This window comes from Panthera pardus, unplaced genomic scaffold, assembly GCF_024362965.1.
Source record: "Panthera pardus isolate Hobbes unplaced genomic scaffold, ASM2436296v1 HiC_scaffold_8, whole genome shotgun sequence".
NCBI lineage: Eukaryota > Metazoa > Chordata > Mammalia > Carnivora > Felidae > Panthera > Panthera pardus.
In genome coordinates, this window is record NW_026527013.1 from 13,737,037 (window position 1) to 13,753,017 (window position 15,981).

Sequence of the window (15,981 nt, forward strand, 5' to 3'; positions counted from 1 at the left end):
GTGGCTACCTGCGAGACTGCCTGGCTAGCCCTCGGCAGCTCCCACTCGGCAGCTGCCTGGAGTTCTGTCTCAGGCAGCACCTTGGATGCTGATCACCCCTGAGAACGGGTCTCGACACGGTGACGATGAGAACCCGCTCTGGTGGGAAGCGGCTGGTGCCCCGTCTTGCCTCCCAGCACCAGGCTGTCCCGCGGTTCCCCTCACTTGTAACAACAAGGAAAATCAGTCCGCTGACAACGGCACAGAAACATTTTACAAAAGTGCTGGCTCAACATCCCAGGCAGATCACGTCTGTGCCCCAACTTGGGAGAGGAGATAAGAGCCTCATGACAAGGTTCCTCGCACGTTGCTGGAGGCAGCCGCTCGTCACAGCTTCTCTCAGTGAACCTGGTGTGAATGGTGCTTACAAAGCAGGGGCGGAGGGCAGGACACCGGTGGCAAAAGGATGGGCTGCGTGGGCATCACGCTGGCTCCTCCCTGGGACTTCCCTCCCCCCGCCTTCCCCGCATCACCTCTCTCTGCAAAGGGGCCCAGGGATGACGGGCAGACCTGGTGCTGGAGGGCCACTCCCACTGCCCGGACAACAGCCACCTCTTTCTTAAAAGGACATCATGGGACACGGAACCAGTGTCCTGTTGAAATACTTCCCCTTGGCGAGACAGGCAGCAACCCTCGAAAGGAAACTTCTTTTATGGGGCTGTGATTTCCTGAGGATACCACACTCTAGATGTGCCCAGTGGCTCAAAAGGAATTAGGAATTTGCAGTTGGTAGTTGTATTTGTTTTTATTTTTGTAACACAAACAGGGAGAGAGGAGGCAAAGGGGCAGGGCGCAGCAACGTCCCAGGAACAGCTTCTGTGGCGGCATACGTTCCTACGTATTTGTTTTCGAAAGGCAGTTCTGAGGTCCGTGTTTCAGGAAACTCCCAAGGCTGTCAATCTCAGTGCAAACAGCTTAAAATAAAAACCTCCGGTCTGTTCACCACAGGAGGATCCAACTCAAAATGCAAAATAAGCCTGTTTGGAAAGCGCCCGCCCTCAAAACAAGAGCGAGGGCTTTAAAGACATACTAAACACAGAATCTTCCAGGAATCAAGTCAGCTGCGGCATCACAGAACCAAAAACACCAAATAACATATCCAACTGTAGAACTGCTGGCTTTAAAAAATAAAGGGGTGGGGGTGGGGGGCTTACGTAAAAAGGATCACAAAATGACAGACGGTGGGGGGACGGGGGCTCTTCCCCAACACCTGCCTCTTCTTTTTGCTCTGAACACACTCCCGAATCGGAGAGCAGGACCGCGGCGTCAGGGAGCGGCAACAGATGCTCAGGGGCAGCTCAGTCTCGGGGGGACGAGGGGCGGCTCACTGTTTGCCCGCCTGTCTGCCCGGCTTCTTTTCCGGCTGACCTCTGCCTGTGCCTGGGATCCCACCTCGGCCCCGGCCACCAAACACACCTGTGAAGACAGAGGAGGGGGCTGCAGCAGAGCCAGGTCTGGAAGTCCAGCTGAGATGTGGGGTGGTGCTCCAGAAAGTTCTCAGTGTTGACAAGGGACAAGACCAGGTCCCCAGGGGTACGAGGGATGGCAGGGAGGACAGAGGTCAGCTCCCAGTCACACTGGGGCTTGGGGCAGGCTTCCTGGGAGAGGGCCCGGGGCCAGGGTAGGGGGGAGTCATCAAAAGGACAGAGCCAGATGGCTTCCAGGAGGAGGGGAGCGAGAGCCCAAACAGGGACAGCACTCAGCCCAGGGGGAGGGGCACAGGCCCCCAGCTCTGAGGACCCAGGCTTCTCTTTCCCGGCACCGCCCACACCCAGAGAGAAACCAGAGTTCCTCTCTGCCCAGGAGAGAAACCGTTGGGAGATTCTGTGTGTCCAGCCTGGGGGCGGGGATAAGGGAGTTCTCTGCCCTCTAACCCCCGCTGGCCAGTGACGGGGCTGTGTTTCTAAGACATTTTATGTGGAGCCCGAGGTAGGAGCTGTGTAGGAGGCTGAGTAGTCAGGGATAGAACACAACCCCACCCAGGGAGGACCCGGAAGGACCAGGGCAGCATGGGGACACAGAAAGGTGCCCACAGTCCCCCTTCCGCCACAAACCCACAGCGGGCCCTACAGGGACTGACGCCAATGCCCGCAGAAGCTGCCTCTCCTCACCTCTCACGGGCAAGACCAGCTCTGCCACACACCGTGAGATTTCCAGCTGCCGCCGAGGGTCCCATGGCCTCTCTCTTCAGAGTGGCCCAAGGAATTACTCCTCCCTCAGTCTCTGCTCCTCTGGGCAGCTCACTCAACAGTGGTGGCCCCCAGCACGAAGAGCCAGCCCCCAGGTATGGAAAAGGCCCAGTTCACCCCCAGGCCTCGGTAACCCTCCATCTGGAGTGCCCTCTCCGCCTCCTCCCTCTGGCTCACTCCTGACGATCACGGGAGCCTCGAGGCTCCGGGCTGACTCTGTCCGTCCTGGCCCTGCCTGTGAGCCCCCCGGGGGGTGGGGGTGGGGCGGGACCTAGGCCTGGCACACAGAAGGCCCCTACAGATGGAAGAGACAAAGCCAGGGCCCTCCAACAAGAGGAGTGAGTAGGGGGTGGGGGGTCTGCAGATGGCCTCTGGGCTCAGGCCCCAGCTGACTGCACAACAAATTGAATTTTAAGCCAGATTTATAATCCCGGGGTTGGGGGTAGGGTGAGGGGAGTCGATCAAAAAGGCATGAACTCTTCCTTGTGTAAAGGAGAGACAGCAGGGAAGGGTCTCACGCCAGGCCCTGAGCTGGGATTCTCACCAGCAGCCTGGTGAGGCAGGGGCCCCCAGACTCTCTGCAGAGGGGAAACTGAAGCCGGGGAGGTGCCTCGCCATGCCCAGAGCACCTGCCAGGACCCACAGGTGGGCATCAGACGAGGGCTCAAGTCCCACGTCCGCACGGGCACCGCATTAGTCGGCTGGGCTGGACCCAGAGTTAAGGGAGCACCGATGACGGCTGCCGGGCAGAAGGGCCCAGGTCGGGGAGGAGGGGGGTCAGCACCACCCACCAGGACTACACGATGCTCCTTGGGTTGGGCCTGTGGGGCTGGGGCAGGCAGCAAACAGCAGCACCAGGAGAGCCCTGTGAGTCATGACCCCCAGCTCTGCGTAGGGGGCTCAGAGCCAGGCCTGTGGCACCGTGACGGCACCACCCAAGAATGTCAACACTGGGACGGGATGGCTGACACGTGCTGCAGCCACCCTTCAGCGGCAAGGCCCGGGCAGACCCCGTGGCCTAGCCAGCTGGAGGGGTCGGGGGGAATGAGGGGAGAGAAAGGCCTACCTCGCCCAGCACCCCCCATGCCTCGACCCTTCTGCTGCTTCTGCTGCTGCAGGCCACCGCGGCCACGGCCCTTGGCCACCACCTCCTCCTTGACCATGTCGATGATCTCATCAGGTATGCGCAGGTACTTGATTGTGCTGCCACGGATGTAGCACTCGGGCATCCGCCAAAACTTGTCCCCATCCTGTGTGAGAGGAGGGGGAGTCTCAGATCTGGGGAGCATGGGGGGAGTCCCTGCAGAGGGGGTGCAGATGGCCAGGGCACATCTGTCCCTCATGTCCCCATTCCCACCCGGGCCACAGTCCTAGCCTCCCTGCACCTGCAATCACCCCTGCGTAGTTCTCAGTCCTGGACTTGACGTGGGGGTGGGGGAGCTGCCTTCCAGTGGAATCTCTCCAGACCCTTGGTATCCCTTTATACAGGAAGAGTCAGGGGATCACATGAGATAGCTTCCTCATTCTCGACCTGTCCTCCTGTGTGGGACAGGGTTTGTTACCTGCGGCCCACAGCCCAGAGAAGGCTGTGGCCCTACGTACCAGGCACTGCCACAGCCCGGCCGTGGCCCAGCCCCTCCACTCTCCTGCCCCCAGCCTTCTAGAACCCACCTTCTGGAACCCTCTCCTTCTGCCCTGACTCACTCATTCATCCACATGTCTCCTGACAGGCTCTGAGCTGGGTGTGGGACACAAGTAAGTGGGATAGAGACTCTGTGTGACCGGTGAAGAGGGCGGGAGGGGGTGGCAAGGCTGGCCAGAGGCGGCAACCAATGATGCCAGTTTTCAGAGGAGCTAATTAAGGCTGGAGAGATTAGGAGGCTTGCAAAGTCACAGACTCCGGAGCAATGCCAACGCTGCAGGTCCTAGGATGTCAACTGCCTCCCCCCCCCCCCCCCCCCACCCCGTACCCTGTGACCAGCACAAGGCCTTGCTCCACACCCCCTCCTGTTGCCCTTGGGCAGGAGCCCAGGGCCTCTTCCTTCAGATTAGTTCTCCAGCCCCACCCCTGGTACCCTGAGCCAGAAGTCTTGGCAGCCCTCTCCTCCCTGCACATCCCTAGAAATCAGACCAAGACACTTCCCTTCTCAGAACCCAATCAGGGCCCCCTTGGCCCAAGGACAAGGTCCAAACTCCTCAGTGTGGCTCCCAAGGGCCTGAGATCTAGCCCCACCCTGGCTGCCCTCTCTCAGCTCTCGATGACGTGCCTTCCAGATGGAAACTTCTGGAACACACAGTGGGCTTCTTGCCTCTAGCACTTTGCACATGCTGTTCCCACTTTTCCATGTCTGGCTAACTCTGACCCCCGACAGGCCTTGCTTCCCAGCCTCCTTGAAACCCCCAGTCCTCATGCATAACACTTGCCAGCAGTGCCTGGGTCAGGCCGGTCTGGCCCAGTGGAAGTACTCAACATGACAAATGGAAAACTAAGGGCCAAAAGGAATGTCTGGGGGCCAACTCTTCCCAGGAGTGTGCACGAGCCCCCAACCCGCACAGGAATCCCATGAGGTCTCGGGGCACTCCTCTCCCAGGAAAGGTAGGCCAGGGGCCAAGTCCGCAGGGATGCAAAGTACAGCCTGACAGTAACAGAATGATTCCATGGAAGCTCAGGGCTGGGACTGGCTGCTCAGGGCTCAGCTTTCCCTTAGCCAAGGACGGGCTGGGCCCAGCACACTCCCTGCAGGAACCAGAGCTTACTCTGCATTCCCTGGCAAGAGCTGAGCAGCCTGAGCTGAAACCACCCTCCAACCAACCTTAGCTTTCCAGTGCTTTCTTGGCCCCTGGGGTGTCTGTATCCTGCCCATGCTGCCTGCTGCCCAAGGGAGGTGCTGCTACCACATGTTTACAGATGAGGATGCCGGAGAGCCCAAGTGACACTGAACCTCACACCGGCCTCTCTTTCCAACCGGTAGATACAAAGGGAGGACGACCCAGGAGGACCCACATGTCCAATCTCTGCTGGCGGTGGAGGTCAAGGCTGACCTTGCCCTGAGATCTGGCGGTTGCTTCCAGGCCCCAGCAGTGGACACAGACCTACTGGCCATGCGCTCGGCTATGCACTGTGACAGCGTCTGCTATAGCCACACTGGAACTGCCCAGACACCTGCTGCCAGAAGAGCGGCATGAAAACCCGGAGAAAGTTTCTAGCGGAACACCTCCCACAGTGTACCATCACAAGAAGCAGGGCACAGAGCCCCACAGGTGAGGGGAGACGGTCACACTTACCAGTTTGCCTGCCGGGGTGTGAACCATCCAGGAGGACGGCCCAGGGGCAAGACGGGCTGCCTAGTGCTCTGCTGTACTCTGGGATGGCAAGCCTCAGGGCACCTGCCCACGGGCTCAAGACAGCCCCATTCTGGATGGTCCCCCTGCACCTTCCTCCCCTGTAACATAGGGGGCTGTTGCCAAAAGGGGGATGGAGACTGGAATCAAGGCAGAAGGAAAGCCCTGGCAAACCCCAACACAGGTTAGCAGTAGAGAGCCCTGCCTTCACCACTATCATCATTCTCATTGCTCTGTGGGTCATCCTGAGGGCTGGGGAGGCCTGGGACCCTAGACCCCCAGTCCTGGCCCATCCAGGGGTCCTCCTGGCCCTGTACTTCCTGGTTTGAGGCCTTGGGAGGTAAACAAGTTTCCTAGTCCACAGGGCCACAGGGCTGCCCTCGCCCCCTGGTGGCCTGGATATCCCATGGCCACATCACCCTGGCCTGCTTGGCGAGAGATATACACAACCAGGACCAAAGGCAGCAGAGGCTGACAAGGAAGGTCAGGCTTGCCTTGGAGGCCACCGCCCTACCTGGACACTAGGGATGTGTAGCCAGAAGTGCCCCCTAGGCCTAAGTCCTTCTTGTTTAGGATGGGCACCAGAGGTGGGCGGATGGGGCAGCGTCCCCATAGGTGCAAAGTCCGGGGCACTAGGTGGAGTTGGAGGCCCGCACATCTGCCCCCACCACACCTGGACCAGGCACTCGGGCCCCGCCCTTCCTAAGCCCCGACTTCTTACCCTGGCGGGATGACCTGGCAGATGTCATCCCACAAGGGCAGGGAGGGGCCTTCACTCCCCTGAGGGCGCTGAGGCTCTATAAGCCCCAGATCTTATACCAGCCTGGCCCTGCCTGACCAGATGTGCCAGAAGGCCCCCAGGCACTGGGCGCCGACTCAGGGCACGAGGGCACTCACCCTAGATGTGCAGATCACCTCTCGAAGGTTAATGTTCATCCAGTTATCACAGCTCACCAGGTGCCCATTGTACGTCTCTCCATTTTTGAGTTCCACCAGCTGGAAAGAAACGGCCCCAAGTCAGCCATGGGCCCCAAGGGAAGCGCAGCCCTACTTCTAAGAGCTACGGGACTATGGCCCGGGCCTCATTCTGACACATCCCAGCACCTCTTGGGACCCAGTAGCCACAGCACATGGTGCCTAACATGGTCCACACACACACACCCCCACTCCCCCACCCCCTGACCCCCGGCCTCAGTGGCCCATCTTACAGGCGACATGTTTTACATCCTCTGTATGTTTTGCTGGGCATCGTAGACTTCTACGATGAAACCAAAACAAATTTTTTTTTTTTTTAAAGTTTATTTTTGACAGAGACAGAGTGCAAGCATGAGCTGGGGAGGTGCAGAGAGAGAGAGAGGGAGACACAGAATCTGAAGCAGGCTCCAGGCTCCGAGCCGTCAGCACAGAGCCCGATGCGGGGCTCGAACCCGCAAACCGTGAGATCATGACCTGGACCGAAGTCGGACGCTTAACCGGCTGAGCCACCCAGGTGCCCCGAAACCAATTTTTTTGTGCAAAGCAAACAAACAAAAAAACAGAAAACAAAAACCAAACAAACCCACAAAAAATCCTCTACAAATCTTTCTTTAAAGGAACCAGTGAGGTTTGGGGAACAGTGGCCACTGATTCATGACAGCTGGGAAGGCACACCTCAGCTGGTCCGGGCAGGTGTGCCAGGGGCAGGTGTTCTTTGATGGCACATGTGTGAGCTTTGGTGGTCTGGAAAGTCTTTTTCCATCCAACGCTTACTTACTCGTCTATTTTATTTTATTTTATTTTATTTTATTTTATTTTATTTATTTATTTATTTATTTATTTTTAAACGTTTATTTATTTTTGAGACAGAGAGAGACAGAGCATGAATGGGGGAGGGTCACAGAGAGAGGGAGACACAGAATCTGAAACAGGCTCCAGGCTCTGAGCTGTCAGCACAGAGCCCGACACGGGGCTCGAACTCACGGACCGCGAGATCATGACCTGAGCCGAAGTCGGACGCTTAACCAACTGAGCCACCCAGGCGCCCCTATTTATTTATTTTTAAAGCTTTCTTTTTTTAAAATTTTATTTATTTTGTGTTTTTTATTTTTTTTAACATTTATTTATTATTGAGAGACAGAGAGAGACAGAGCATGAGCAGGGGAGGGGCAGAGAGAGAGAGAGGAAGACACAGAATCCGAAGCAGACTCCAGGCTCCGAGCTGTCAGCACAGGGCCCAACGCGGGGCTCGAACTCATGAACCGTGAGATCACGACCTGAGCTGAAGTAGGACGCTTAACTGACCGAGCCACCCGGTCGCCCCCTTACTCGTATATTTTAATGTGTTTTGGAAAAACACAAGTAGTAGCACATCATTCTGAAAATATGCTGACATTTAAAAAAGAATCAACTCGGGGAAAAAAAAAAAAAAGAATCAACTCAGGTACCTGCCCAGGAGAAATAAAAACAAACATCCACGCAAGAACGAGTGTACAAATGTCACTGCGGCCAAAACAATCCCAAATAGACAAAAAATAGAAACCACCCACATGTCCATCAGCAGCAGACAAATGGATAAACAAACTGTGGTATGTCCATACAAAGGAGTATCACATGGCCATAAGGAACGAAGCCCTGATACACGTTAAAATGTGGACGAACCTTGAAAAATATCATGCAGAGTGAAAGAAGACAAACACAAAAGGCCACACAGTGTATGATCCCATTTCTAGGAAACGTCCAGAAGAGGCAGATCCATAGAGACAGAAGGCAGGTTAGTGGTTGCCAGGGGCTAGGGGAAGGGGAGTCACTGTTAACAGGGATGGGGTTTCCTTCTGGGGTGATGAAACTGTTCTGAAACTACACAGAGGTGGTTGTTTATAACACTGTGAATGTACTAAATACCCCTGAGTTGTATGTGTTAAAAGGCTGAATTGTAGGGGCGCGGGGCTGGCTCAGTCAGAAGAGCATGTGACTCTTAATCTCGGGGTTGTGAGTTTGAGCCCCTTGTTGGGTGTAGAGACTGCATAAATAAATGCATTAAGTAAAAACTTCAAAAAAAAAAAAAAAAAAAGGTTCAGGGGCGCCTGGGTGGCTCAGTCAGTTCACCTGCCGGTTTCGGCTCGAGTCATGATCTCACAGTTCATGGGTTCCAGCCTCACATCAGGCTCTCTGCTGTCAGCGCAGAATCTGTTTTGGATCTTCTGTCTCCCTCTCTCTGACCCTTGCTTGCTTGTGCATGCACACACACACTCTCTCTCTCAAAAGTAAATAAACATAAAAAAAAAAAAAAGATTGAACTGTCTATGAATTATATTTCAGTAAAAAAGAGAGAACAGGATATATTGACGTATATCACACACTGTATGATTATGGGCAAAAGTCATTTAGGGAAAAAACACGTGTTATGTGATCCCATGTATATTTTTGAAAAGCACATTCATGTTTATACACGTATGTTAAAAGTCTGGATGTGCAGGGCACCTGGCTGGCTCGGTAGGTGTAGCATGTGACTCTTCACCTTGGGTTTGTGACTTTGGGGCCCCAGTTGGGCCAGGAGTCTACTTAAAAAAAAAAAAAAAAAAGTGTAGATGTGCATATATCAAAGATACAGTTAATCTGCTGGGAAGGTTAATGAAGAGAAGCTTCTAGGTTTGTTTTTTTTTTTTAATTTTTTTTTTTTAACGTTTTTATTTATTTTTGAGACAGAGAGAGACAGAGCATGAATGGGGAAGGGCAGGGAGAGAGGGAGACACAGAATCCAAAGCAGGCTCCAGACTCTGAGCTGTCAGCCCAGAGCCCGACGCGGGGCTCGAACTCACGGACCATGAGATCGTGACCTGAGCCGAAGTCGGACGCTTAACCGACTGAGCCACCCAGGCGCCCCCTGCTTCTAGGTTTTTTTTTAATGTTCACTTGTTTTTGAAGGAGAGAGAGACAGAGCATGAGCAGGGGAGGGGCAAAGAGAGAGAGACACACAAGAATCTGAAGCAGGCTCCAGGCTCTGAGCTGTCAGCATGGAGCCCAACGTGGGCTCGAACTCAAGGGCCGTGAGATCATGACCTGAGCTGAAGCCGAATGCTTAACTGATTGAGTTACCCAGGTGCCCCTGGAGCTTCTAGTTTCTATGTATCTCTAGTGTTTGACATTTTTAAAAAAAGTTTATTTATTTTGAGAGAGAGAGAGAGAGCATGTGTGTGTGTAAGTGTAAGCAGAAGACGGGCAGAAAGAGAGGGACAGAATCCAAGCAGGGTCCGCACTCAGCACAGAACCTGACCTGGGGCCTGATTCCACAAAACTTGAGATCGTCACTTGAGCCGAAATCAAGAGTCGGATACTTAACCCACTGAACCACTCAGGTGCCCCATGGTGTTTGACATTTTCTCCCCCTAAGTTTTTAAACGTTTATTTATCTTTGAGAGCAAGAGAGAGAGAGAATCCCAAGCAGGCTCTGCATCGTCAGCACAGAGCCCGACACAGGGCTCGATCCCATGAACTGTGAGATCATGACCTGAGTCGAAATCAACAGTCGGATGCTGAACTGCCTGAGCCACACAAGTGGCCCAGTGTTCGACATTTTAAGAAGCATGTATTACTTTTATAAGCAGCAGAACTAACCCAGGTCCTGACACAGGCAGAAGAGGGTTAGGAGGGCAGGTCTGCCTCACCCTTTGCCAGTATCCCCACCCCCATTCTGAGGCTGGCCCCCACTGAAACTCATTGCCCCCGACCCACATGGACTCACCATGGGATGATTCTGAGCAGTCTTCAGCAGCGACAAGGGAAGCTGGTAAGGCAAACAAAGGCATGTGACTTGTCCTGTCTGATCAGCACCAAGGAGCCTTGGCCTCTGGGCACGGCCGGGGACTCCAGTCTCACAAATCTGCCAGCTCATCACAGCGCTGGGGGGTGTGGGAGCCTGCATCCCTCACCCCCCGATAGAAGACACGTGCTCCCAACACTGCCCAACCCCAGGACACACAGCCGCCTCCCGGTGTGGTAAAATCTCGAACACTTCCCTCCTGCCCAAGATCAGAGGCAGCAGTCACCTGGTCTCGGGGCTGACCAAGGGCCTTTCTTTATAACTCACGTTGCATATATTTACACCCTCGACAGGAAAGGGCTTAGCCCTCCATGCTTATCAGTAGCATCACAGCACACAGGTCCTACTGCTGGTCGCGTTTTTTACTCAACTGCTGTCTCTGAGATGCATCCATGTGAATACATGCAGCTCCTTCAACTTCATCCTCAGTGAGGTTATTGTCACACCCACTCTACAGATGGGGATACTGAGGCTTAGAGACGGAGGACCTTGCTGGGCACTATAGAGCTAGTAAGAGATAGAGCCTGGCTTGACCCCATTTGCTGGAAGGCAGTTCATGCCGAAGCCCACGCCTCAAAGGGCAGCCAAGCAGCTGGGAGTCAGCCTTGATCGAAGGTGCCTATGTCTGAGCTAGGTTTTCAGAGAGCACTCCATCAGGTAGGAGGAAGAAACATTCCAGAAAAAAAATCTGTCATTACTACAAGTGACGGCAAATAAAAGATGCACTCTTTGAAATATCACCCAAAGTTTTCAAGATTAAAAAAAAAAAAAAATCTGCTCTTCTCATTTTGGGTGCACAAATCACGACCCACATGCTAAGCGCCTGCCTCTCGGTCTCCAGGAGGGTGACCTCGGGTGGCAGTGCTTGGGTCCGGGATTCAATGACAGGCCATCTGGCAAGGCCAGATGAAGGTTCCGGACCGAGGGTCCCACGGATGAGACACTGCCTCAGCGGGGGGGGACGGGAGCTTCACTGTACCCTGCCCTCACCCTCCCAACGCAGGGCAGCTGCTTCTCCAGGCGGGTGGCAACCGGAGGCCAGAAGTGGCCCTCCACCCCCACAGGCGGGGCCCAGTGGAGAGACTTGAGCGGGGATTCCCACATCCCATAGACCTTCTCTACGAAGGGCTGCCCAGGGGAGGTCCAGCGCCGGCAGGAAGCCAGGCCCAAGCCCACTTCCTGTATGGCTTCCTGGAAGGGCAAGAGAAGAAGGGGCCACGTGGAGAAGAGGTGGCTGCTGAGAGGAGGGGCGGGCAAGCAGGCTGGGGCCCCAAAGAGACAACCTGCAGCATCTGTGCCCTCATCTGTGCGATGGTGCCCAGGTGCAGAGAGCCATGGAAAAACAGGAGGCTCCGACTCCCACGCGGGGCCGCGAGCCTCGGTCGCCTTTTACAGTGGAGAAGCCTCAGGCTTTCCTGGGCAAGCCTGTTGTCTTGTGTCCAAAATGGGAATGTGGACCAGGGTGACACGCTCGGGTCTTCCTTCCAGATTACCTGAGGGGGCAGGGCCAGGCTGGCCCTGGAAGGCATAAAGGAAGATGGACTCAGCACTGAGAGGCAGAGAGAAGTGCAGCCAAGGCCCCTCTAGATGAGGGACCAGCGGCCAGAGCAGGAGGGACCTTCCAGGGACACACAGCAAGATGCTGGTAAAGCCCATGAAAGCAAGCTGATGTCCGTCAGCAGGGGACCCACAGGGGTCCTCCTACAGCATACGCACCTTCTTTTTAATTCGTTTTATTTTTGGGGAAAGCACAAGCGAGGGGAGGGTCAGAGAGAGGGGGACAGAGGATCCGAAGCAGCCTCTGCACTGACAGGCTGACAGCAGCGAGCCAGAGGTGGGGCTGGAACTCATGAACTGTGAGATCCTGACCTAGGCTGAGCTCAACTGACTGAGCCACCCAGGTGCCCTGCTTTTTTTTTTTTTTTTAAGTTTATTTATTTATTTTTGAGAGAGAGGGAGTGGGAGGGAGAGCGTGAGCGGGGGAGGGGCAGACAGAAAGGAGAGAGAATCCCAATCAGCACAGAGCTCGAACTCACGGAACTGTGAGATCAGGACCTGAGCCGAAATCAAGAGCTGACACTTAACCGAGCCACCCAGGCACAGGCTTCTATGCCGGCGCTGGCCTTTCCCTTGTCCCGGCTACTGGCAGCACAGCCCTGGAGAAGCCATGGCTTCCTCGGCTGTAACTGTCAGTGCCCTATTCACAAAGCAGCTGAGAAGGCGTCTGAGACACAGAAGGCACCAAAACCTGCTCCCAGCACTCCCCTGCACATCCAGTCCCCAGGCAAGGTCACAAGGCCAAGCCAGCTCCAGCCAAACTGGACCATTCGGTTTCTCACAAGCCACACCCATTTGTGCTGCACGACCTTTGTTCCCCAAGTTTCCCCTCTGCCTGAGCTGTCCTTCCCCAGGCTGGTAGCTGCTCCCATATCACTTCCTAAGGCTCTTGGCCAAGCCCTCATAATAACCTCGTCTAGGGATTGAGATTTCCACCATGGGCCACCCACTGCTGCTTCCATTATAGGACAGAGCCAGTCTCTAATTATCTTGTTTATTATGTCTCCCTGGCTAGACTGGAAAACTCAGAGGGTGTGGGCTTTGTCCAGTGCCGAGCTTGGAGCCAGGCACTTGAGAGGGACTCAGTAATATTTTCTGAACAAATACACAAGAAAACGCACACATCATCAGGGAGGCAACCGTGTGGGTGGAATACTGCCCCACCCCACAGATAAGAAAAGGCGAGGCTCAGATGGGGAGGGGTGGCATCGGAACAGTCCCCCCAAGGCTGCAATGGCCGGGAGCAGTGTCCACATCTTGCCATCTTCCAGATCTTTATCCCTAAACTGAGCCGGAGACAGAGGCTAGAGGAAGGGGAAGATCCCTGAGAACTTAAAAGACTCAGTGGGGAAGAAGTTCTTGAAGGTGACCAGGGAGATGGCACAGGGTAGGACACCATTGGGGGAGACAAGGCCATCCGGAGTTGGGAAAGTCAAAAGCTTCAGAAAAGAGCCTCCCTTCCTCTAGGCTTTTTCAGAATGTCTGGGGTCTGGTTCTCAGGTCTAAACCAATCTAAGGCTAGACCTGACAGCTTCCTGAGGCTCCCAATTCAGGAAGCTGTCATGGATCCACCCTCCAGACCTCCTGCTTTCGGCCCCACCATGACCACAGGGAACTGGCAGTGTGTCATGCCTTGTCCCTTCGTGAACATTCTTCAGGCTGAAAAAATAAGTCTTTCCACAAGCACGGTTCTAGGCTCAGGCAACAACTTATCAGGGATAAAAGTCAAAGATCCTGCCTCCAGGGAGCTTAAGGAGGAAGGAAACTTCCGGTTCCGCCCATGCCCTCAGGTCAATTCTGCCCTCACTCCCTTCTCTCAATTCCTGCAACAGCCAGCAGTATTTAGTGCAAGCCTTCCCTAACCCTCAGGGTGACTGGTGCTGATGGGCTAGGCACTCTCCTTAGGAGGCTTGGCTCTGAATTTCTGTGTGGTCCTGCTTCCCTGTCCACACATTTTAATTTTTTATTTTTTTGAGGAGAGAGAGAGCACGCAAAAAGAGGGGCAGAGGGAGCGAATCCAAAGCAGGCTCCATCCTCAGCTATGGGGCTCCATCCCATGACCCTGGGGTCATGACCTGAGCCAAAATCAAAAGTTGGACGTTCAACAGACTGAGCCACTCAAGTACCCCTACACATTTTTTTTTTTTAAAGTAAGCTCTACGCCCAACGCAGGGCCTGAACTCACACCCCCAGTATCAAGAGTCGCATGCTCTACCAACTGAGCCAGCCAGGCGCACCTCCCTGTCTATACACTGAAGGCACAGGCACTCTCTGGCCTAAGTCCAGAACTTCCAGACCCGAGAGCAGCATGGTTCTGGAGAGGTTTCCGGTCAGGGCCTCAGTTTCTCCTTCAGTGAATTGGGAGGGTGCAGTGATTCCACTCGTGGTTCAAAATGCCCTTTCTCCAGAAACGACACCCTGTGTGATCCAGGGAGAAGGCAATCTCCTCCTATGGGCCGGTTTTTTTTCAGCCTGAAAACCAGTGGCACAGAAGACTTGTGCTAACATTCTAAAGAACCTTGCAGGTCTTGAAAGTCTCAGAACTGGCTTTAATTTGAGAACTCAGATCGGCCCTCTGTCGCTCCACCTTTCCAATATATGAAGTTAGATTAGGTCGGATGCACTTGGAGCCACTCCCTGCCCGAACTCACACTAAGGCGTTCACCGGACCCTTTGCCGGGTCCCCTCTCTCAGGCCTCGGTTTCCCCATCTGCAAGGTGGGAAGACTGCAGCTAGGCAGACGTATTATGAGTACACGTTCGTCCAATCCTAAATTCCCTGAGAGCGACGTGCTGGGTGCCCTGGGAGACCTCCCTGCCCTCGTCTGCGGCCGGGGGGCAGAATCGAGGCCCTGGCTGCACGCTAGCTCCGCGTCGCCCCTGCCTCAGCGCCCGCCCCGAAGGCGCTCGGCGGCCGCGTCCCCCGCCTCCCGGAGAGACCTCGCAGCCGCGCAGCCCTCACCATGGTGTCGGCGGGGAGCCGGCTAGCCGACCACTTCCGCCGCCGCCGCTCACGCTCCTGCCGGTAGCCGCCCTGCCGCGCGCCACTAAGCTGAAATGAAGTGGCAGCGACGCGAGCCAGTCAGCGCGGGGCTCGAGGGAAGAGCAACCAATCAACGTGGAGTAGGGAGGGGTCGGCTAGACAAGAGGGACAAGGTTGGCTGTGTTCTCGCTGGAGGAATACGAGAGAGGGCCGTAAAGTGTCGACGTGAGTGCTGAAAAAGGGGCGGAGCCACGCGCGCCAGCGCCAGTGGCCTTGTGGGTAAAGCGCATGCGCAGGTGAAACTCTCGTTGCTCTCCTGGGCTCCGCGCTGTGGGCAAAGCCGGATATTGCCACAATTTGCAAAGGAAGAAATTGAGGCTTCGTGGTTATTGGGTTGTGTCTAATGCCTCCCTTAGGGCTCCTACACTTCTGATTTTAGTTATTTTAGTTGAGCCTCGCCCCAGGCACGTCTTTTGGTAGGTTGGTATCCCGACTGTGCCTCTCTGAGCCTCAGTTGGGTGGCCATCAAGGGTTCCTTCCTCTGCTTTGACCTTCAAGCTGTAAGTGAGCAGTAGGTGCCTTCCTCCAGTGACTACTCTTTTCCAGGTGTCCTGAGTGTCAGCATTGGCACGAGAGCCTTTCTTACCAAGACCAGGGCCAAGTTCTTCCAGCTAAGAAGGCCCTATATTTCCTGGAGCCTGCTTGGGGAGGCCTCGACGCTCACGTTCTCAATAAAAATTCCCCTGCATCAGGCCTCAGAGACCCGAGCAGAAAAGATGGGAAACACATAGGCCTAGCCACCTCCCACTAAAATCTCCCCTCTAGGACCTGGTGAGGGAGGGAGATCTGGGTGCCCAGCGCTGCTATAAATGAGCTGAGTCAGGCATGTTATTCCCCTTTCCCCTCCTCCTTAAAAACCGAAATAATCATCTCTACCAACCAGGGTTACTGTGTGGCTTGAAAAAATATGGAAGCCACATAAAGTGCCAGGCACCTGGGAGCGCTGAATCAACAGTTGTCCTTCAAGCCTTAGCTTGGGGTCCTTCCACCCCCGGGAACCAACTTTGAAGACTC

At 55.0% G+C, this 15,981-nt stretch overlaps 1 protein-coding gene across 2 annotated transcripts; it reads right to left on the reverse strand.

Annotated features, from left to right (window-relative positions):
- Window positions 1-765: 765 nt before the first annotated feature.
- LSM4 (LSM4 homolog, U6 small nuclear RNA and mRNA degradation associated) lies at window positions 766-15,006 on the reverse strand. Of its 2 annotated transcripts, none has more exons than XM_019416362.2 (5): window positions 14,887-15,006; window positions 10,291-10,332; window positions 6,468-6,566; window positions 3,295-3,478; window positions 766-1,455 (listed from the first exon to the last, which is right to left on the reverse strand). In XM_019416362.2, exons 1-5 carry the CDS (start codon window positions 14,887-14,889, stop codon window positions 1,364-1,366), a joined length of 420 nt encoding a protein of 139 aa, XP_019271907.1. In that variant the 5' UTR covers window positions 14,890-15,006; the 3' UTR covers window positions 766-1,363. The 2 variants fall into 2 exon arrangements, with proteins under 2 accessions (XP_019271907.1, XP_019271908.1); XM_019416363.2 differs by lacking the exon at window positions 14,887-15,006 and adding an exon at window positions 14,577-14,599.
- Window positions 15,007-15,981: the final 975 nt, after the last annotated feature.

What these genes read in the sequence shown, in the direction of transcription:
- LSM4 (XM_019416362.2), bottom strand. An exon ending in CTGCTCAGAATCATCCCATG is followed by an intron (nt 6,567 to 10,290) that starts GTGAGTCCATGT and finishes GTTTCTTTCCAG; the next exon opens with CTGGTGGAACTCAAAAATGG. An exon ending in AGGTGATCTGCACATCTAGG is followed by an intron (nt 3,479 to 6,467) that starts GTGAGTGCCCTC and finishes CCTCTCACACAG; the next exon opens with GATGGGGACAAGTTTTGGCG.